At 25.6% G+C, this 23,272-nt stretch overlaps 7 protein-coding genes across 11 annotated transcripts; 3 read left to right on the top strand and 4 right to left on the bottom strand.

Moving 5' to 3' along the window:
* Positions 1–4: 4 nt before the first annotated feature.
* LOC122859304 (lipopolysaccharide-induced tumor necrosis factor-alpha factor homolog) lies at positions 5–13,544 on the bottom strand. 5 transcript variants are annotated; one of them, XM_044162801.1, is made up of 5 exons: positions 13,459–13,544; positions 12,243–12,536; positions 1,547–1,729; positions 438–684; positions 23–342 (listed from the first exon to the last, which is right to left on the bottom strand). In XM_044162801.1, exons 3-5 carry the CDS (start codon positions 1,725–1,727, stop codon positions 210–212), a joined length of 561 nt encoding a protein of 186 aa, XP_044018736.1. In that variant the 5' UTR covers positions 1,728–1,729; positions 12,243–12,536; positions 13,459–13,544; the 3' UTR covers positions 23–209. The 5 variants fall into 5 exon arrangements, with proteins under 5 accessions (XP_044018709.1, XP_044018736.1, XP_044018701.1 ...); XM_044162774.1 differs by lacking the exons at positions 12,243–12,536; positions 13,459–13,544 and adding an exon at positions 3,530–4,079 and having other exon boundaries at positions 5–342; XM_044162766.1 differs by lacking the exons at positions 12,243–12,536; positions 13,459–13,544 and adding an exon at positions 3,159–3,465.
* LOC122859266 (kinesin-like protein costa) lies at positions 4,493–7,529 on the top strand. The gene is made up of 2 exons (XM_044162709.1): positions 4,493–4,661; positions 4,727–7,529. Exon 2 carries the CDS (start codon positions 4,755–4,757, stop codon positions 7,296–7,298), a length of 2,544 nt encoding a protein of 847 aa, XP_044018644.1. The 5' UTR covers positions 4,493–4,661; positions 4,727–4,754; the 3' UTR covers positions 7,299–7,529.
* LOC122859331 (histone deacetylase complex subunit SAP18) lies at positions 7,652–8,576 on the bottom strand. Its single transcript, XM_044162812.1, has 3 exons — positions 8,462–8,576; positions 7,907–8,208; positions 7,652–7,827 (listed from the first exon to the last, which is right to left on the bottom strand). The coding sequence occupies exons 1-3, from the start codon at positions 8,531–8,533 to the stop codon at positions 7,737–7,739; spliced, it is 465 nt and encodes a 154-aa protein (XP_044018747.1). The 5' UTR covers positions 8,534–8,576; the 3' UTR covers positions 7,652–7,736.
* LOC122859294 lies at positions 8,673–10,220 on the top strand. The gene is made up of 2 exons (XM_044162755.1): positions 8,673–9,029; positions 9,105–10,220. The coding sequence occupies exons 1-2, from the start codon at positions 8,909–8,911 to the stop codon at positions 10,190–10,192; spliced, it is 1,209 nt and encodes a 402-aa protein (XP_044018690.1). The 5' UTR covers positions 8,673–8,908; the 3' UTR covers positions 10,193–10,220.
* Positions 10,218–11,957, bottom strand: LOC122859286 (protein ALP1-like). Its single transcript, XM_044162742.1, has 3 exons — positions 11,748–11,957; positions 11,269–11,627; positions 10,218–11,187 (listed from the first exon to the last, which is right to left on the bottom strand). Exons 1-3 carry the CDS (start codon positions 11,808–11,810, stop codon positions 10,377–10,379), a joined length of 1,233 nt encoding a protein of 410 aa, XP_044018677.1. The 5' UTR covers positions 11,811–11,957; the 3' UTR covers positions 10,218–10,376.
* Positions 13,545–14,441: 897 nt separating the features above from the next.
* On the bottom strand, positions 14,442–18,318 carry LOC122861171 (2-oxoglutarate dehydrogenase, mitochondrial-like). The gene is made up of 10 exons (XM_044165382.1): positions 18,258–18,318; positions 18,092–18,171; positions 17,731–18,012; positions 17,439–17,649; positions 16,929–17,359; positions 16,514–16,849; positions 15,859–16,443; positions 15,468–15,776; positions 14,925–15,209; positions 14,442–14,777 (listed from the first exon to the last, which is right to left on the bottom strand). The coding sequence occupies exons 1-10, from the start codon at positions 18,316–18,318 to the stop codon at positions 14,577–14,579; spliced, it is 2,781 nt and encodes a 926-aa protein (XP_044021317.1). The 3' UTR covers positions 14,442–14,576.
* Positions 18,319–18,338: 20 nt separating this feature from the next.
* LOC122861161 (phospholipid-transporting ATPase IF-like) lies at positions 18,339–23,186 on the top strand. Its single transcript, XM_044165370.1, has 17 exons — positions 18,339–18,421; positions 18,697–18,799; positions 18,862–19,116; positions 19,195–19,347; positions 19,407–19,917; positions 19,992–20,278; positions 20,387–20,566; positions 20,641–20,788; positions 20,886–21,268; positions 21,326–21,468; positions 21,546–21,705; positions 21,763–22,071; positions 22,147–22,333; positions 22,411–22,556; positions 22,629–22,732; positions 22,800–23,019; positions 23,093–23,186. The coding sequence occupies exons 1-17, from the start codon at positions 18,339–18,341 to the stop codon at positions 23,150–23,152; spliced, it is 3,432 nt and encodes a 1,143-aa protein (XP_044021305.1). The 3' UTR covers positions 23,153–23,186.
* The last annotated feature ends 86 nt before the right edge of the window (positions 23,187–23,272 follow it).

The following is a 23,272-nucleotide window of genomic DNA, read 5'->3' as shown; positions in this document are numbered from 1 at the left end:
CGTATTTATTTGTATCGTTTTATTTATAGATATTTTCTTGATGTAATTATATTATTTTTAAAATATATAATGGCAATCAGTTGATCACTAATAACAAGCAATTGCATAAGTGAAAATAATATTATTTATTTAATTAAAAATATGGTTTTTATTTTTTTTTTATTTTCATAATGCACTTGGATTTTTGTTGGCTTATTAGATTTATATTTTTAAACTGTAGTTAGTCGTCGTGATGATTCAAAACCTTTCCACGTACCAATATAGACTTTGCATCGAGGACAAAAATGATGAACAGTCATAAATGCACTCATAAAATATGGTAAACATGAACACAAACAGCATCTGAAAAAAATAAATAATGATTTTGATTAATAGTCATAATTGTAATTGTATATTGACAATAGAAAAAATAAGTGTGTGTTAGTTTTTTTTTTTACCCAAGAATACAGAGTATCAAGCAACAAAAATGTGCCATAGGTTGATGATCTGAGACAGTTGAAGTTTTTATTTCAAGTGAACATGATGGACATTGCATTTTAACAGCTCCTGGTGCTAAATTATATGTTCGTGGTGGTCTAACTATTCGAATTCCTGAAGTTATTGGATATGCTGGAGGTGGACTGTATGATGATGTATCACATTCTGAATTAACTGGATGTGGCATGTGTACTGTTGGCTGAATATCTAAAATAATAATAAAAAAATTATTCTTTAATTTTTTGTCAACATACAAACAAGTTATTATATTTGTAATAAAAAAATAATCAACAAAAAAAAATACATAAAAACAAGAATTAAAAAAAGATATTTTTTAACAAAAAAATTAGATTAAAAACAAAAACATATAAAAATTAATTTAATTATTTTATTTATCAAATAATTAATTTTTTTTTTTTTAATTTAATTAAAATTTTATTGTCTAATTTAATTCTTGTTAATTGTGATAATGTTTTTAAATAAAATGAACTTACTTTTACAGTTATTTAAGCCCCAATTAATCTAACATGGTAAAATGTTTATGAAAAAATTGAAAAAAAAATTAAAAATATTTATATCAATTACTTACTTTTCATGTTAATTATTTATCAATTATATTTAAAGATTATTTAATTTTTTAAAAAAAAGAAAAAGTTAATAAAAAAAAACAATAATTACCAATTTAAATTTAATTAATGTTTCAGCATAATGTATATTTTTGTGTAATTTAGAAAACTTTTTGTCAAAATATATATTTGATTGTTAATTTAAAAAAAATAAATTCATAACGGCTTATGGAAAAATATTTTCAAGTATAACTAGTTTAGTTAATAAACATTAATATTCTACAGACTATCATTAGTTTGCAATATAAAAACATAAACAAAAAAAAAAATGTATATATTACAAGTAAAATTGCGCTGTTAATACATCACTTTAATGATTAACGTGTGTTATATTAATTTATTGAAACTTTATCATGCAATTCATGAGTAAATAAAAATAACAAGTAGAAATAATACATGTGGATAAATGTTGATAATAGTAATTAATTTTGTAACAAACTTACATGGAGTTGATAAAGGTAGTCGTGATGTATATGATGTAATATTAACGGGTGAATTTGTCATTCTTATTGACGTTGCAATGGCTTCCTCATATGATGGTGGTAATGCTGATGGTGAGGGTGGTGGTGGTGGTGCCGTTGCAATTGGTCTTGATGACGACATTTCTGACTCTTGTTTTTCCATATCTTTAAATTATTAAATAATAAAAATTAACAAACAAATTAGCTTTAATTAAAAATACATAAGAAAATTATAATAATTATTTATAATTTATTTAATTTATGCAAAACTCAATAAGCTAAATAAATATTTATCGAAAATTAATAATAGTATATATTCATTTAAACATCAGAGGAATATGTGGAGAGATAGGGAGTTCAAGTTCACTCAAAACATCACAATTTCAATAAATAAATGTGATTAATTTTCATTTTATAATTATCAGTAAAAAAAAAAAAAAAACAACAATCTTATCTTTATTTTGCAATAAAAAAAAAAATGAAAATTTATTTATAAAATAACTATTTTCATTATTTTTATATTTTATTGATTTTAAAATGTGATCAAGGTTACCATATAAAGTTAAATCGCTCACGGATTTTGGGTCAGTTAAAAAAATTACCGAGAAATTTTTTTTAAAACTTTATAAATACAACTGTTCAAGTAATACTTGCATCATGAATGTATCGAACATGCGAATAGAAAGCTATAGCTTAACAGTTATATAATTATTCTTCTTTTTTTTTTTATTCATTTTTATTTATAAAGTGGTTTCTCACAAATGCACTTTGTCTTGAGATCAGTGCAATTAATAATATTAATATTTTTAAATATTTATACAAATAAATTTAAATATCAAATTAGATCATTAGAAAATTTTTTACCGAATAAATATTTTTCGAAATCTGCTGACTCAATAAGATAAATAGATCAAATAAATTATTGTAAAAAAAAAAAAAAATGAAAAATATAGATTGACTAGACAAATTGCAGTGTCACTCTTTTTATTATTATTTTTATTTATTTTCAATTTGTTTGATATTTTCAGTTTATTTTTAGAATTTTTCTTGATTTTTATTACGTCATTAACACAGCACAATAAATTTTATTTTCAATTATTATTCATTTATTTTTTTTTTTATCCGAAAAATCATAAAAAGTAGACATAAATTGTCATTTTAGAAAAAAAAATACTGATTATATTGATATTTTAACGTAAATATAAATAAATCCACGCGACTCGTAACTTTCACCGAATTTGCAATGGGAAATTATGCATCAATTTTTTTTTTAACGTAATAAATTATAAATATTTATTAATTTTAAATTTCATATGCAAGTTATTAAACAAAAAATTATCAATAACATTCATTCGTTTTTTTTTTTCTATAAATTTTTATATAATAATAAATCAATATTTTTTTTTTTTCAACTATAATATGTAATGAATTAATTATTCAAAATTATGTATTTTATTATTTAATATTCTTTCAATAAAAATTGATAATATATAAATAAAATGTTTTTTTTTTTGTCAACTTGTATTATTATTTTCTTGATGACCTCAGTAATTTAATATTTGTTTATAAAAAACACTTGCTACATACTAATAACCTATGTTTTTACGTCGTTGCATTATCTCGTATTGATTTGACGTATCCTTGAGGTGCAATATTTACAAAGATCCAACTGTAATAATGTGCATCTCAACAATATTTTTACCCAACCAAAATAAACTCACTCAAGATAATAAAAAGATAATAAAAATATTCAAATACAAAACAACTTTATTAACATAGTCTGTCCTTGACATTGTCGAAATGAAAAATAAATAAATAAAAAAAACATGATCGTCCCTCTATTCCCTCCTTCTATATACCTGCATTCTACCTTGCGACACTCTTGCCCTAGAAACTCTCCCGCAACGAAAGTGAAAAAAACAAAAAAAAATTCCAATTTCAGCAATATAAAAATTATATATTTACCTCGATGAAAAAAAAAATACATATACTCGTTTGACGATTAATAATAATTAAATAATAAATGTCGATGAACTTGTAAATTTCACATTACTATGTTTTGATTAAATTACACGGAAGCAAGTTGATATAAAAAAATGATAAAAATTAATGAAAATATTGATAAGTCAGCAAGCATCTTGCGTCACAGTAAGAATAATATTAAAAAGAATGTGACAGTTGTTTTAAAAGAAGCCGCGTTAAGTGAAAGTAGAGAATGGAAAAAAAAATAAATTTAACGAAAAAAAAATAACAAATTGATGACTCTTTTTTTTTTTACATCTTGTTTTATCATTTAAAAATCACTCAAATAATTGACATTGTTTTATTAATTTTTTTCCAGAAGAAATATTTTTTTTTTATTCTATTATTATTTAGCTTACTTGAAAATATATTTGTTTATTGATTTTATTAATTGATTTTTATTTTTCTTTAATTATGTATTATATTACATAAATTAATTTAAACGCGGAGAATAAAATAAACGTCCACTCGCATTCGCACCACGTGCACAACTGAAAAAATAAAACTGACACAAGCTAGTGAATTGCGCAAAGTATGTTAGTAAAAGTACAACGGATATAAAAATTATACTTGTTTTAATTTTTTTCATTTAAATGTATTAGTAAATTATTAAATAATATAATTATACATATATTATTTAATAATTTTTAAATAGCTAAATACAATTACATATTATACAAGATAACGAAATAATGATAAATAAAATTTATAAACAATTAAAAAAAACATGACAACAAAGCCTTTGACTTGATGATGATGACAATAATTTTCGGCGGGTGTTTAAAAAAGAAGCGCCAATTTTAGTAAACTCTACTCAATCGATATAAAAGGGGCTTACCACTTGAGGAGATGAAATCTCTCTCTCTCTTGCTGTCTCTCTCTCGAAAAAAATGGTCCATACGACTGACGCTCTTGATAGTGTTTACATGTTTTGGATGTTATTTTTTTTTTGTACACAATTTTTATAACAAAAAAAAAAAAATATTTACAATACCAGTTGGTCCAGTTCCGTCATGTTGCATAAATACTTGTCAAGTTATTTATTTATCAACAATATTGTTAAATAAATTATCATGTAATTATTAATTTTATTAATTTTATTAAAACAATAATCTAATTTATTTTCTATTATTTTTACAGTTAATGTATTGTTAATAATATTATAATTATGATGCACTACGGTTGGGTTCATTCACAAAATGTCCTGGACAATCATAGTTGTATTACAGCTCAATATATTGAAGGATCATATCGTGAAGTGAGAAATGATAATCGTGATGAAGATAGTGAACAAACTGGTGATGAAACTCATGATACAATAACATCTGGTGATAGAAGTCCAAGTGCTGATATATTTCGTTTAGAATTTGCAGCAACACAATGGTCAAAATTAGTATCAAATGCCGAGGGTTTATTTTCAAAAATAGTAACAAATAATATGTTACCACATAATGAACAAGATCAAATAAAACAATGGTTATGTATGAAACAAGAATATGAAGAATGTATAACATCTGATGATACAGCAAGTATTCCTGGTTTTACTGAATGTCCACGTAGATCACTTGAAATAATTGAAGAAGTTACTGAAACTGATGAGTCTGGTAATCGTACTGAGTATCGTAATGTATCTGAATATTCAGATGAAGATTCAGATGATGATGATGATGATGAAGATGATGAAGATATTACTGAAGACGAGGATGATGATGAAGATGAGGATGATGAAGAAGAACAGAGTGATGCAAGTCTATCAGAAAATCCTGATTTTCTTGAAAAGCTAGATGAATGTATGAATAAATTAAAAATTGAAACTGATAAATTAATTGATTCAGTTGATGATGAATTTGAAAATAATAAATTTATAGTTACACAACATAGTAATAATGATAATAATAATAGTGATAATAATGATGACGATGATGATGATGATGATAATTATGATGATGATTATGCAAAAAATATTAAACAAATACCAATGAGAAATCAAAATACACGTAGAAATTCAATGCTACCAGGCTCAGAAATGTGTAATGATATTGCTGTATTTAGTGGTGGTTTAAAGCTACCACAAAACAATGCAAATGAAAAAAATAATAAATTAATTGATAATAATGCTGAAAAAAAATTAAATAATAATAATTATACAATGAAAAATAAATATTCACCAGATATATTAATTGATACATTAAAAAGTAATGAAATACCAGAAGAAATAAAAACACTTAAAGCATTAACAATAAATAATGAAGCTAAACAAACTGAAGTTAAAAAAATACAATCTGATTTAGATGGTGCACATAAAAGAATTGAAGAATTACAAACAACAATTAAAATAAAAGAAAAATTTATAGCTGATATGATAAAAAATTCAGAAACACGTAGTAGTGCAAAAATGAAAATTCAACGTAAAAGATCAAAATTAGAAGAAGAATGGTGTACAACAAAAACACAACTTGCACAAGTTAAAAATTCAATGTATCATGATAATGAAAATACAACACATAAACATGAAATTGAAAGATATAAAAAAATTGCAATAAATTATGAAAAAAGAATGCATGATATTGAAATGATAAAACAAATTGCTGATGATTCAGCTAAAAAAGTATTAGAACTTGAAAGTTCATTAAATTCATCAAAAAAACAAATGGAAAAATTAAAAAAACAATTAAAAAAAGAAGAACAAAGAAAGGGTCAATTGGAAGAAGAATTATCAATTGATCAAAAAAAAATACGTGAACTTGAAGAAAAATATAATTTAACAGCATCAAAACTAAAAGAAATGCAATCAGAAAGTGAAGATGAAAGAGTTTATTCAAGATCAAAAGATGAAATTGATAAAAAAAAAGAAGCAATAAGTGCTAGAATATTACATCTTGGTTATGTATTAGCTGAAAAATCAATGAATCTTGAAAAAACTGATGATACTGATGAAAAAGCAGCATTACGTCATGAAATTGATAATTTAAGAAGAACAAAACAACGTTTAGTTGATGAAAAATGTAATTTAGATGTTAAATTTCAAAAAGAATTATTAAGTACTGTTGAAGAAAGAAAACGTTTAGAATGTGGTGAAACAATTGAAGCAATTGATGTTATTATTGAGCATAAAAATGAAAAAATATGTGGACGTAAATATTTTGATGATAATCAAAATAAAAAAGAAAATATTGAATCAATATTAATGGAAAGATTATCAGTATTATCATCAGATGAAATTATTAAATTATTTTTAAAATATTTTCGTAAAGTTATTGATTTAAAAGAAAGTTCAAAAATATTAGATGAACAAATTGCTGAAACTGAAAATCGTTTACAAACACAAGAAGTTATTAATCATAGATTACGTAATAGTTTAAAACATGTTAATTTTGAAGCTGAAAGAAAAATGGTATTTTTACAAAAACAACATGAAGAAAAAATAGCTTTAATGTTTCGTCATTTTGATGATGAAACTGGTAGTTCAAGTCATGATATTATTGATAAAGGTAATGAACTTGTTCAATATAGAATAGAAAATAATACTCTTAAACGTAGACTTGCTGCTCTTGAGGAACTTGTTAGATGTCCAATATTACCTGGTGCATCAAGTCCACCAAGAATTCAACAACAAGAATTGAAAAAAATTGGACCACCTAAAACTCAAGTTACAAGACAAAAAAATAAACTTATCATCCAAAAAACAGGCTGTGAAAAACGAAAAAAATAAATTTTTCCTAATAAGAATCAATTCAATAAATGTGTCAAATTAAATATATAAAAAAAAATTTCATTCTTCTAAAATATTATTGTCAATTTAGTAAATATAATGACTAATTAATCAACTTGGTGTTTTTTTTTGTATTTAATACAAATTAATTGTTTCCATTTATATCGCTGACTTTTAGCTCTCTCTTACCTATGGTATTTTATTTATTATTATATTATGTAAATATATATATGATTGTATTGTGTGCATTTTTAAATAAAAGAAAAATTTTTTTTTTCCTCAATTTATTTGTACTATTTTATTATTTATTAACATTAGCACTTACATTATTCGTTTTATTTTTTTTTAATTCAAAATTCACAAGAAGATGGTGAGTTTAAAAAAAGTTATTTAAAAAATTAGCAATTAATTTTTAATGTAATGTAGATATTATTTATTTCAGTACTGTCTAATGCCAGTTCGTCTGATTGCTGGTTGAACTCTGTTTGGTGGAGTAATGGAAATGTCCAAGTAATCACCAATTGTAAATCTAAAAAAAATTATACATTTTAATTAATTCAATGTTGTTATTTTTAATTTTATTATTAAACTAATTTGTTTTTATTTACCTTGCTTGTGCAAGTGTTTTGTTGTCATCAGCACCTTTTTGACCAGAACATGTAACACCAATTTCTCTCATTCTGTAACCAGAATTTCTTAATTCTGGTGTTACAAGAGAAAAATCAAAATATGTACCCTTGTTTCTTGCATCTGGATTAACTTCTTTAACAAGACCAGTTATTTCACGTAATGTTGCATCCATCCATGTGTATATTTGTAATTCATTTGAAGGTACATTGCCTCTGCTGTAGTCCATGATATTGTGATGACGACCAGTATTGCAAAATACTCTCAAAAGTAATGGACATGTCTGAAAAAATATACATATTATTATACAGTTTAATTTTTTATTTAGATATTAATATTTGAGATGATTATTATGAATAATATGTATTGTTGTTAATAATATTTTGAAATAATTGCCGCTTTAAAATGAAGGTTATACTATGCAAGATTCGAAAAAAACAATAAATAATGAATGAAGTGTAATGAATATTGTTGTTAAAATTTATTAAATAAAAATTAATTATAAAATAATTGTTAATAATAAATTTATAACTTACTTTTTCACGATTAACTGGTTTTTCTGGTAATTGTTTTTCATCAACAACCATTGATTCCAAAGCAGCAGCCATTTTTCACAAAATTAACAACAGCAATGTTGCCAATATAAACACGATAAACACTCGAAAAAAAAAAAAAAAATACACAAAAAAAAACAAAGCAAACAGTTCCTAGGATCCTAGCATAAATTAATCGCCGCCATTGAAAAAAACAAAAAAAAAAACATGTACTCTCTGCTGTGTACTCTAATAGAGTAATAACAGCAGTGTATTTATATTTATAATCAAAAAATTTTGTTTATCAATAACATAAAAAGTGTTGTTAATTTCTACAGATATATTTTGTCTCATGCTATTTAATAAAGACCAGTTTTACCTGGATTTTTAGTTACCTTAGAAATAATTTAAACACAAAGTGTACATCTCAGGATTCTTGGAAATAAAGTAATGTATTTAAGAAAAATGTCTACATGTTCATTTTCAAAAGAAACACACACTCCAGTAATTGATAACAAGTCAAAAGAGCTTGTTTTTGAGAATGGAAAATTAGTATTACATGAAAAATCAAGTAAGTATAACATAACCCAATATTTACAATTCCAGTTGATTTAAATGCTATATATTTTTAATTTTTTAATTTCAGCAAATACAATTGTTTATGCTGATTTAACAGAGAGTTTAGTTAACACATATAATCTATCCAAGTTTCTAAAAATAATTCCACCACAAATTGATAATCAATCATCAACAATGAATGCCACTAAAAAATTATGTACTGGTAATAATAATGTTGTTGTATTGCATAAAGAACAACCACCACGAACACTACCAGTACCAGCACCAGCACCAACGCCAGCACCAGCATCAGCATCAGCACAACAACAACTACAAAAACAACCACCACCACCTCCATCTAATAATTTAGTTGAAAAAGAAATAATTGAGTATACAAAAAAAAAATTCATAGTGATAAATCCAAATACAGGACGTGTCATAGCTGTTATGGGTGCTGATGATAAAAAACCTAATGGAACAACTGTAACATCAAGTACATCAAGTGTATTAAAAACACCAAGTGTATTAAAACCACCAATTGCATCAAAAACATCAAATAAAAAAACTGTTAATCAAGCATCTGGTAGTGGTAATGGAACAGTAAGCTCAACAGGAACAACTAAAAAACGAGCAACTTGGACAACTGATGCAACACTTAGTCTCATTAATTGTTATCGACAAATAGATGTATTAAAAATACGTAATGAATCAATTTGGCGAAAAATAAATGAAGCTATGAAAACTAAAAATTATTCATTTACATCAACACAATGTAAAGATCGTTTTTATTATTTAAAAAGTGAATATATTAAAAAACTTGATAATATGAAAAATGACAATAAGGAGACTGAAGAAATAACATTTGATTATTATGATGAATTTAATGAAATATTCGGTACAATGCCAAGTGATATACCAGAATATGCTGTATCATCAAGACGTAGTTGTTTATTATCAGTTGGTGAAATTGAAGAACCACAAAAAGATGATAAACCAACACCAAAATATAAAAAAAGAAAATTAACAAATGTTGATAAATTATTTAAAAAAACAAATGAAAATCGTGAACGACGTGAAAGTCGTCATCGTGAAAAAATAGAACTACAAAAAAAAGCACTTTCTGAATTAAAAATTGCAACTGAACTTTTAAAACAAGCATTAGAAAATAAAATTTAATTATTTTATTAATTATGTACAGTTTTTATGATTATTTATGTTTTTTTTTTTTTTTCTTTTTTTTCATTTTTTTTTTGTCCTTATTTTAAAATTTAAATATACCAGTTAATAGTACAAAATGTTTTGTACAAAATGTAAATATAAATGTAGTCTGAAAATATATATCAAACTGTGTATTTGATAATTATTTATCAATTAAAATTATTTGTTTATTTAATTCACATCTGAATTTAACTCCTGCATCATTTTGTTCGACAACTTCATCCTCATCAATATCTGGAAATAATAATGATTCATCACCACGACTTGCATAGTATTCAAATTTATTTTTTTCATGATCCATGCATATATTGTGTAAAACACAACATGCTAAAACAGTTGGAGGAATTAAATCATTTCTGTTCATATCAAGATACTTTAATCTTTCATAACGACCAAAAAGTGCTGCCCATGATTTTCTTATGAATTTTGATTGTTCAAGATGAGCATCATTAAAATATTTTTCTTCTGTTGTTAAATATTCATTGTCAATATAACGTGGAACACACCAATCAAGTATTGAATATGCCTCATCACCAATAATATATTCACCATCATCAAAAAATTCATCTTTTTTTTCAAGTACATCTTCATGAATTGGTGAATTTTTAAATATTATTGTATCATTAAATGATCCTGGATAGCCAACAAATACATCAATAAATTTATAATCAGAATCACATATTCCTTGGGCAGTAAATGCATAACCATTTTCTCTTGTCATAAATATTTCTTTGTCTTTTTTTGGTGCTTTTATTGGTATATATACTGCATCAATAGCTCCAATGTTATTTGGTAAACCACCTGCTTCTTCAAATTTTTTTTTAATTATTTGACGTCTTTCTTTTGTTGGCCATGCTATTAAACGTGATGAAATTTGATTAAGTGCTACAACAAGTCTTTCAAAATTTCTAGACAATGAAGACTTTGACATTCCAAAAAGTTCTTGAGCTGCACTAAAATATAAATAAAATCAACATAATTTTTTGTTCTTGGGGTGTAATTAAAATTGAAAAAAAAAAATTTATTTACACTACCTGTATGTTTCTGTTTTAGCTAAAAGCCATAATGATGGTAAAATTTGTTTTTTAATAATTGTTTGTGGTCTTCCAGTGTTACAATCATTTGATCTTAATAATGGTCCAATTTCTCGTTCTAATGTTTCATAAGCTTCAACAGTCATATGAAAATAATTTTCAAATTGTTCAGCTGAAAAACGAGGAAACAATTCTTCTAAAGAATCTCCTCTGTTATTTCGAGATGAAGCTTGAGCAACATAAGCAAGAAGTTCTTTCTCTTCTTCATCCTCATCATTACTTGATGAATCATCATCTTCAAAAATAAGATGTACTAGTTGCATTGCTTTTACAACCATCAAGGCAGCTTTATGCACATCCTAATAATAAATTAACATTAGTATTAAAAAATTAATGATTTGATAAAATGAAATGTTGATAAGAAATAATTAATTAAAACAAATTGATAATTGGAATTAATAAATAATAATTAAACTTACTATTATTTCTGCTTCTTCCATTTCTTGCAAATCTATATTTTCCATTTTTATTTGATCTCCCATTGTAATTATGTCAACAAACACTTTTAAATTAATATAAACAATTTTTTATTTTCATTTCAACGCAGATATAATTGTTTGTTAATTATTTGTTTTATAGAGTCGACAGTTTGACTGAGTTTGACTATCAAAACAAAACAATAAAAAACAAGTGGACGAATAAAAATAATAACATTAGAAAGAGTCAATGCTACAACAACAAAATTCGAAAAATAAAATTCCCTAATAAAATCGCAAAAAACAAACACACATGCGCAGGAAAAAAAAACAAGATTTAAAATAAATATCATTAAAAATTTATAATTGATTATTGCGCTCAAAGCTGCACATGAATTAATTATAAAATTACTTTATGATTTTGAAAAATAATAATAAAGTAGAAAAAATAATTTGATAAAAAATAAAGTAATATAAAATATGGTAAAATAAACTCACTTTTTATGGAGTAATCAAGAATCAGATTGAATCAGATCATCATGTCAAGCAGCAGTCTCCAATATCCAAAATCCAGATTAATATCACACACTGAATTTTCACATTTTCACTGAATTCACAACAAGAACTTTCACAAAAATTAAATATATTTACATTACATTTTTACTAAATTCACTAAACACTTTCAAAAAAACCAAATATTTACACAACATTTTCACTGCACTCTAAAAAAGACTTTCGCGAAAATTAAATATTTGAAATACATTTTTAATCTCATAAATACTTTTCTCCAATCTGTAACAAAAATTAAAATAAACATTATTAATTATTTTTTCATAAAATAATAACAATATATATTTCTTTTAAATAATATGCAATGCGTGTGTAACAACCGACAGCTAACAAGACAAATCGGAATTTGAATTCACCGTCAAATTCGCGCTCTTATTTATCGAAGATGGCGATTTAAAAAAACGCCTTAAATGCCATCTATTGAAAATAAGCCTTAAAAAAAAAAAAAAGAAAAAAAAAACCGCCAATTTTCTTGGAATAAAAATAATAATCATAATAATTTTAAAAATGAAAAAAAATAAATAGAATTTGATAGACTTTAAAATTGATTAAAACACGAAATATATAAAATAGGTGATAATTTTTTTTTCTACCCAAGTTAACAGGCAAAAAATTATTTGCTGAAAAAACGCAAAACAAAATTCCGACGTCAACAATAAAACAGGATAGTCATTATTTTGATGAAAGAACATCTCGATTTTCATCAAATTAAATATATAATTTTTTTTCTACCTTCATCAACAGGCATACATAAAAAATTATTCATTGAAAAGAGACGCATAATAAAATGTCGACATCTGAAAATCCCTCCACCGACAATAAAACACGACCGTCAATAATTTGCTGAATAAACATCTCAATTTTCATTATAAATTAAATAAAAAACGAAATACAAAAATAACGGATTGATAAAAATTACAACGCAATTATATAAAAAATAAAAAAAAATAAATGAATTTGCCAACGTTCATCCATATAAATTGCGTCCATTGGCGGCGCCATTTTAACATCTTGCGAATAAATTTTTTTACTCCGAAAATAAAATATAATTTAACAGTTATTATGTTAAAATAATATGAAAATATTAATTAGATAACGTTTATATTTTTTTTTTTAATAGATAAAGTTTAAAAAAGAGACAAACCAGACAAGCAAGCAACAAAAAAGCAGGAGCAAGCAGGAGCACCAAAAAAGGACAACCGTTCACAACAATTCACAAAAACAAACTGCGACGCAATTTGCAAAAAGTGCAGCAAAGAGAACGGCTGGTGCGCTGTAGTCACGCTAATTAGCACCCCATTGGGTCAAGTTCAAAAATGGCGTCAAGGTTATCAATAATGCGCGAAATTAAAATAAAAAATTAGCATAATAGTTGATAAAATTTTCATAAAAATTAATAATAAATTATTTAAATAAATCATTAAACTATACAAAAAAAAAAAAAATATTAAAAGAAGAAAATAAAAATTTATTTATTTATTATTTAAATTGCGTATATTTATTTATCTAATTTTCAAACAATTAAAACAGTAAATTTAATTATTCATTTAATATCATTACCTCATTTCTAGTTTTGAAATTTATATATTTTTTCATTCCCCAGTAGATGAAGTACAAAATTTATTTATATAAATCTTCAACTGATCTTTTTTTTTAATCAATTTTTGGTGATGTCAATGATGCTTATCAATGAGACTTATGATAACATTGAACACCAACAAATCATTCAAGTATTATCACATCTCTATATCACTGCAAAATTTTTTTCAACAAGTCAATGATTCACCAGTTATTAAGAATTAATATAAAACAAGTTTTAAATATAAAATTTCACAAAGATAGATTGTTAATAAATGAAAATAAAATTTTTGCTTCAAAAAATGGCAAGTACTTTTAAGCTAAATAATTATTTTAATAAAATTTTTAAATCAGCTGAACAAAAAATTATTGTATGATAATATAAATAAGTACTAAAATAATAATTTGTAAAGCCAGTTCATTAGAATATATAACATGTATTGTATTTGTGTTTGTTGGCATCGTTGATGTATCAATTAACACCTCCATGAGTAACAACTAACAAATATTCTTTGATTTATAATGAGTACAGTAGTGATCATTCTTTCATGTGACTTGGTTCTACAAATAAAAAATTTTATTATCAGTATTTTACTTATTAATGTCATGCCAAAAAAAATTAAATCACCATGGTTCAAACGAAAACGAAGATATGCTTGTTTGACAGTAAGTTATAAAATAAATTTAGTCAATTTTCATGGCCATTTCAATCATTTCTTGTTTTTCTTCTTTATTTATGACCTTGGAACCAGTTGCTGGAGCTGCTGAAACAGGTCGACCACCATATGTAATCTCTTCCAAGGGCAAACATAAAGCCATTGATAATCTATCACGAACATAATGATATGCACCTTGATTTTTGTGTTCTTCTTGAAGCCACATCACCTTGACAATCATAAAAATAAAAATGTTAAATTCATTATAATAAACACAAGCTAATAATTAACTAAACAGACACTTCATTTGTCTATTGTCAAATAATTTAACATTATTAAAAAAAAAAAAAACAAGCTCAGTTATTCATTACTTTACCTTGACATTGGAAAACCTTGAAAAGTCTTTTGCAATTAAATGATATGGAAATGGACATATCTGTTCAATTCTAACAATTGCAATATCATTTTCAAGATTTCTTTCTTTTCTTACTTCCAAAATATCATAATACACTTTCCCAGAACAAAATAATACTTTTTTAATAGTATTTGGTGTTGTTGTTGGATCTTGATAAATTGGTTGAAAAGTTGTTCCAGTCTCAAATTCACTGAGATTTGATTGTGCCATTGGATGACGTAATAAACTTTTTGGTGTCATGATAACCTAAATTTTTAATCAAAAAATTGTTATGATTATTGAATGTAGAATAATTTTTATTATAAAAAATTGCTGGAAAATATTTTTATCATTATCAAACAATTATTGATAACACTTGGTAATTATATTTACCACTTGAATTGTCATTTAGCACAGTGAACAGTGTAAAAATTTTTACTTAACAAAATGTAAATAAATAAAAAATAAATACGTATTTATTTAAAAAAAAAAAAATAAACAGTCGTAATAAGTGTAAATAAATACCAGTGGTTTACGAAAAGGCATGATTATTTGTCTTCTTAAAGCATGAAAAATATTTGCTGGTGTTGTGAGATTACATATGATCCAATTTATTTCAAACAGCTGTTGTGTCATAATATCATCAAAATTATCAGAAGAACCTTCACAAGGAATTTGAGTTAAATCATCATCACAAAGTTGTAAAAATCTTTCTAATCTTGCTGATGAGTGTTCAGGACCTTGTCCTTCCATTCCATGAGGTAGGAGTAAAACAAGTCCAACTTGTCTGCCCCATTTTGATTGTCCTGAGCATAAAAATGAATCAATCACCACCTAAAATAAAAATTTATATACAATTACATAAAAAACTATATTAAATATAATTAAATATATATTTTTGTTTTTAAATAAATACCTGACAATTATTTGCAAAATCACCAAATTGTGCTTCCCAAATTGTCAATGTATTGTGATCATAAGCTGAGTATCCAAGTTCAAATCCTAAAACTCCATATTCAGAAAGTGGTGAATTAGTTACAGTATAAAGTGCTTGATCAGGAAAAATATTATTCAACATATTTTTCCAAGTTTTATCTGTATTTTGATCATGAATAATATGTATTCTATGTGAAAATGTTCCACGTTCAGAATCTTGACCAGATAAACGTACATGATGACCTTCTTTTAATAAACTTGATATAGCTAATGCTTCTCCCATTGCCCAATCAGCTTGTTGTTGTGACATTAATTTTTTTCTTCTTTCTAATACTCTAAATACTTGTCCATGTGGTTCAATTCCTTCTGGTTTTGTTGAAAATGCTGTACAAATTTTATCAATCAAAGATTTATCAATTCCTGTTGATGGAATTTTATTTTTTGGACTTTGATTTGCAAAAAATTCTGTCCAAGGTACATCATGCCAATCTTTCATTTGCATTACACTTATACTTTGTGCTTTTTTATGTTCTGAATCACAATGATCCAAATATTTATCTGTTTCCTATTAAAAAAAAAATTATAAATTAGTGAAAATTGATCAAGAAAAGATAATGATAAATATATAAAATTACTTGTTTGATAAATGCTTCATCAATAACACCATCTTTAATTAATCGTTCACTGTAAATAGTAAGAACATTTGGATGAGATTTTATTCTTTTATACATAAGTGGCTGAGTTAACATTGGCTCATCCATTTCATTATGTCCATTTCTTCGATAACCAACAATATCAAGAATAACATCATTTTTATATTTTTGACGATACTCAGCTGCAGTTTTAGCACAATATGCAACTAAATCTGGATCATCAGCATGCACGTGAAATATTGGTGCATTAACAACTCTAGCAACGTCTGTACAATGAGCACTTGAACGAGAATATCTTGGATCTGTTGTAAATCCAATCTATTTTTTAAAAAATATAAATTTATTTAAGTTTGCTTTTTTTATTTGTATAAAATCCATATATTTTTATTTGACTAACTTGATTATTGATAACAGCATGAATAACACCACCAGTTGTATAATCTGGTAAATTTGTTAAATGCATAGTTTCATAACAAACACCTTGTCCAGCATAGGCAGCATCACCATGAACAATTACAGCCATTGATTTGTCACCTTTTGAATCACCATGAGCAACTTGTTCAGCTCGTACTCGACCAACAACAAGTGGAGCAACAGCTTCTAAATGTGATGGATTACCCAGCATTGCAACACGAATTGTTTTACCAGTTCTTTCAAGCAGAGTTTCTGAATGAGTACCCAAGTGATATTTAACATCACCTGATCCAAATCCTTCAATTGACAGTGGATTAAATTGAACAAAAAGTTGATACATTGGCTTTGCACAAATGTTTACCAATGTGTTGAGACGTCCACGATGTGCTTGGCCAATTACAAAAGCCTCAACACCTTTTAAATAATAAAAATAAATAATATATTATTTAAATGATTTAACAAAGAGTTGATATATTTATAAAAATTAATTTACCAAGTTCAGATGATGTCTCAAAACATTGAACAATTGCTGGAACAAATGATTCACATCCTTCAAGTCCAAAACGTTTTTCACTACCATATTTTTTAGCCAAATAACTCTCAAATGTAACTGCTTTCATTAAATTCATCCATATTGATTTTCGATGATCTGCTGATAGCTCCCAAGCTCCAGGAATTTCAAATTTATTTCTCAACCAGTCCAACTGCAATTTAAAAAAATATACAATTTTAATAAAGCCAAAATAAAATGATAAAAAATATAACAAGAACAACAATATGTGTACCACTTCCAAGTCAGGAATATATGTGTACTCTAGACCAATGTGTCCAGTGTAGACATTGTTGAGTCTCATGATAATTTCACGAAGTGGAAGTTGTTTTTTTTCACCACCTATGACTGTTAATGAACCAAGTGGAAATTCTTTATCCATGTCAGCATCAGTCATTCCTTTGAGATGATCACGAACAACAACAGCCGGAGCAAGATTTGATGTACCTTGTAAATTTGCAGATTCTGGATTTTGAATTCCAAGTGGATCTGTGTTGGCTATCAAGTGTCCTCGTGCCTTGAAAAATTATATTTCTGATATATTAAAATTAGTGATGAGCAACATATTTTTATTTAAAATTTCGTTGATGATGTACTTGATATGCCCGAATGGTTGCATCAACATCTGGAACACAACAACTGGAACTCTGATGATTAACATACGTACTTTGATCTTCTAATAATCATTGTATAAAAAATGTATATTATTAAAAACAAATGTATTGGAAATTTTAAAAATGAAAAAAATTATAATATTTTTACCAAAGCTTTTTGTTGAAGTTGATGTTACATTTCCAAATGCTGAGTGATCATCAGCTGTCATTGATTGAAAATAATGATCCCATGATAATACAACAGACTTGGGATTTTTTAACCAAGAGTGATACAATTCATCAATATATTGACTGTTGTTTGGATACAAAAAAGTATTTTTACTACTACTGTTTTTCCAACGAGCTGAATGTTGAAAAATTATCTGATATAGACATCTTGCTGGTCTCCAAGGTTTTAAAATTTTCAGCATTTTCCATTGATAATAAAAAAAATTAACTAAAATTTTAATATGTATTTATTAAATTTATTTTTCTGTCATGCATTAATAATCAGTTCAGTTCACTTCAAAGACTAATTATAAAAATTGTGGTTAATTAAAAAAACTTGTCATTCGAATTAAATTGTTATTTTATTTTTTTTAGGGTAGAAGCAATGCTTCAAATTTTCTCGAACATCGAATTTTTACAATTGATCCACAAAATGATCCTGCAAATACAGTTTTTCCAAGGAATCGAATTAAAACAAATAAGGTAAATTAGTAAATTGTTTTAAAATTTATATATTTATATTTTATTTATATTTTATTTTTCAGTACACATTGTGGAATTTTATACCAAAAAATTTGTACGAACAATTTCGAAGAATAGCAAATTTTTATTTTCTCATATCAGCATTAATAGCATTGTCAATTGATTCACCAGTGTCACCATTAACAACATTTTTACCTTTGATATTTGTCATACTTGTAACAGCTGGTAAACAAGCATACGAAGATTTTTTGAGGCATTGTTTGGACAACAAAGTTAATCGTATGAATGTCACTGTTATTAGAAATAAATGTACACGAGTAAGTTAAAGTCAACTGCTTTTACAATTAATAATAACAAGTGTAAATAATTATGTATGATTTGTTTTCTCTTTTTAGACGATATACTGTGAAGAAATTGTCGTGGGTGACTTGGTAAAAGTCTCGAGAGATGAGGATATTCCTTGTGATATAATTATTCTACACACCAGTGAAATAAATGGCTGTTGTTATGTAACAACAACAAATTTAGATGGTGAAACAAATTTAAAGGTAACACATATTAATAAATATTTTTAAAAAATATAATTATATAAATTTTTATTTTAAAGACTCTACAAGTACCAAAAGTCACAATGGGAAAAATTAGCAAAGAAATTGTTGGCATGAAAGCTACAGTAACTTGTCAACATCCTCGTGCAAATTTATATGAATTTTATGGAAAAATTGAGGTACAATATACTGATGATTTTTCAACTGGTTCATTATCAATTGATAATATTATTTTACGTGGTTCTCGTTTAAAAGATACTGAATTTATAATTGGTACAGCTGTTTATACTGGGAGAGATACTAAATTATCACTAAACTCAAAATTTAATCCAAATAAATTTTCAACAGCTGAAAAATCAATAAATAAAAGTATAATTTTTTTTATATTTGTACTTATTATGGAAATTTTTATATCAACTATAATTAAACAATTAATTTATTTAATTAACAAGCCATCTTGGTATCTCGGTATTAATGGCTCACCGACATTTTTTAAAATACTAAAAGATATATTAAATTTTACTGTTCTTTATAATTACATTGTTCCAATTTCTCTCTACGTTACTGTTGGTAATTTATAATTTTTATTTAAATAAAAAAAAAAACAAATGTTATTTTAATATTTATATCAATGGCTTTTACAGAACTTCAAAGATTTATGGGATCATTTTTTTTTCGTTGGGACTTGGACATGTACGATGAGACAAATGATTTATCAGCTCTTGTAAATACATCAGATTTGAATGAAGAACTTGGTCAAATTGAATATCTTTTTACTGATAAAACTGGAACATTGACTGAAAATTTAATGATTTTTCGAAGATGTTCAATTGATGGTAAAATTTATATGGAAAAAAATTGCAATGGTAAACTTTATTTACTTCCAGATGATGGAAATGAAAAAAATTCTGAAAAACTTACAAATTGGCCGGTACGTTTAATTTCATATTTACCAAATGAAATAATAATTTAATTAAAAATATAATAATTAGCTAGTTATATTAAAAAATTAATTTATTATAATTATATTTATTTTTAGTCTGAATTGTGGCATTTTTTAATGGCAATATCACTTTGTCATTCTGTGCACGTTGCACCACCAATTCTTATGGATAGTATTGCTTTGAAACGTGCTGCATTTCGTGCCAGTTTTCGACAGCGTTCTATTACCAGAGTCAATAGTTCTCTACTCATGCATCCAGACCTTCCAGAATATCAAGTAGGCATACAAAAAATACAATCAGTATATGAAGTAATAAATACCAGGTTTCTTTTTTTTTTTCTTTTTATTAGGCAGCATCAGCAGATGAAAAAGCTCTTGTTGAAGCCACAGCAAGATGTGGTGTTATTTTAACAAATAATTCTGGTGAAAATATTGAAATACAAGTTGGTGAAGAAATTATTTCATTTACCAGATTAGAAATGCTTGAATTTACTTCAGGTTAAATATTTCTCAAGTTAATAAGTCAAGTAATTTATCCAGCAGCTAATTCAACAATTATTTTTATTAAAATTATTTATTTATTTTAAATTAATAGAGAGAAAAAGAATGTCTGTGATACTTCAAGATGATGCAGGAGATGTATGGCTGTACACAAAAGGTGCTGACTCAGTAATGTTACCTCTGATAGCTGATGGTAAACTTGAAGAATCTAAAGCACATTTAGCTGATTTTTCAAAAAGAGGACTTAGAACACTTGTTGTTGCTTTTAAAAAATTAAAAATTCAAGATTATAATACGTTTAGTCGTTCTATTGAACATGTTAGACAAATTGTTGGACCTAATCGTTCAATTAATGTTTCAAAAGTTTATAATACTATTGAAAATAAATTACATCTACTTGGAATAACAGCTGTTGAAGATCGTTTACAAGAAAATGTTGAAGAGACCCTAGAGTCACTTCGACAAGCTGGAATCAAGGCAAATATATTATAAATAATTTTTAAATTAACATTAACATAAACATTTGGATTTTAGACTTGGATTTTAACCGGAGATAAAGCTGAAACTGCAGAAAATATATCATTTTCTTGTGGTCATTTTAAAAATGGTACTGAAATTCTTCGACTCATGAATATCACCACTCTTCAAATTTGCTACATAACTTTAACAAGTTTCGAGTATGTTTTTTTTTTATTAAAACAAAATAATATTAAATATTTAATAAACATACTGATATTTATTACTTATTAATTAGACGAAAATTAAAATTGGAATCTTACAAACAATATGGCTTGATGATTGATGGTACAAGTATGACAATTGCATATAAAAATTGTCCTGAATTACTTAGAATTGTTGCAATGACATGTGAATCAGTGGTTGGTTGTAGAATGTCTCCTCTTCAAAAATCTGAGGTAAAAAAGAATTATTATTTAATCGATAAATATCTAAATTAATTATTTAATCAATAGCTTGTCCAATTAATCAAGTCATCAGAAAATAAACCATTAACAGCAGCAATTGGTGATGGTGGTAATGATGTATCAATGATTCAAGAGGCTCATGTTGGTATTGGAATAATGGGAAGAGAAGGAAGACAAGCAACAATGAGTGCTGATTTTGCTCTTGCTAAATTTATGCATCTTGAAAAAGCAATACTTGTTCATGGACATTGGTATTACATTAGAATAACAACTTTAACACATTATTTTTTTTATAAAAATATTGTTTTTATTACACCACAATTTTTATTTGGTTTAAATAGTATTTTTTCTACCCAGGTAAATTATATTTATAAATTTATTTATTTTTTTTATCCAGTAACTTTTTTTATTAATTTTTTTTATCAATTCCAGGCTCTTTATACAAGTGTTTTTTTAATGGGATTTAATGTTTTATTCACGTCATTGCCTGTTCTAATGTTTGGCCTACTTGAGCAGGATTACAAATCAAATGAACTTCTTAGATATCCAAAACTTTATCAGCTAAATAAACGTAATTATTTGATGTCAACTTTTCACAGAATTTCATGGCTTTTTACAGGTAATTAGTGTGTTTTATTTCTTATAAAAATGATAGTAATATATTGAGAAAAAAAGGTATTAATTGATTTAATTTAGCAATATGGCACACTTTTGTCATTTACTTTGGTACATATACTTTTTGGCTGATGAATCCAGTTAATTTAAACGATGGTAATGCTGCTGGTTATTATTGTTACAACACCTGCATCTTTCATCTTATTGTCATTGTTACAAATATGGAGGTAATTTTTTCTTCAACTCAATTTTACTTTGCAATACCATTTACTACTTTTACTTTTTTTTTTTTAATTTAGCTACTTGTTCGCAGTTCATTCTGGACAATTCCATTTTTGGCTAGTATATTTTTATCAATATTGAGTTTTTTTATCGTCGCAATTTTCTATTCTTCTATTGACTTGTAAGTTGAATATTTAAAAAATCTAATTATTGTAATTTGCTATTAATTATTTGATTTTTTATAGAAGTCAACATGTAAAACACCATGATATGTATTGGGTTGCCAACAAGTTATTTTCTTCAGTATCATTTTGGCTATTGACAATTGTCATTGTATTTTTATGTCTAATTCCCGATATTATGATCATCATCTACAATAGATCTAGACCTGTGAAATTAAATTATCTAGATCAAAAAGATATATTAATTAAAGACACATACAGTGAATGGAGTGTTCCATCAACCCAGGTAATTTTAAAAATAACTTAAACATCTTGAAAGTATCTAATTTTATTTTAACCAAATCATTATTTATTTTCAGTCGAAATTTTGTCGTCTAACACCTTGGCGTAATCATTTCTGTTGGCGAAAATCAAGGTAGAAAATTGAAAAGCCATTAACAAAGTATATTACTTTGTTTAAAATAATTTTTTTTGTCAAGCTAAAGTGATAGCAATCCTCCATTGAATAATAATTATTATAGTATTATTTATTAAATATT

Source organism: Aphidius gifuensis, linkage group LG1 (genome assembly GCF_014905175.1).
Source record: "Aphidius gifuensis isolate YNYX2018 linkage group LG1, ASM1490517v1, whole genome shotgun sequence".
Classification (NCBI taxonomy): domain Eukaryota; kingdom Metazoa; phylum Arthropoda; class Insecta; order Hymenoptera; family Braconidae; genus Aphidius; species Aphidius gifuensis.
Note: the sequence above shows the minus strand (reverse complement) of the source record. Positions and strands in the feature narration are given on the sequence as shown.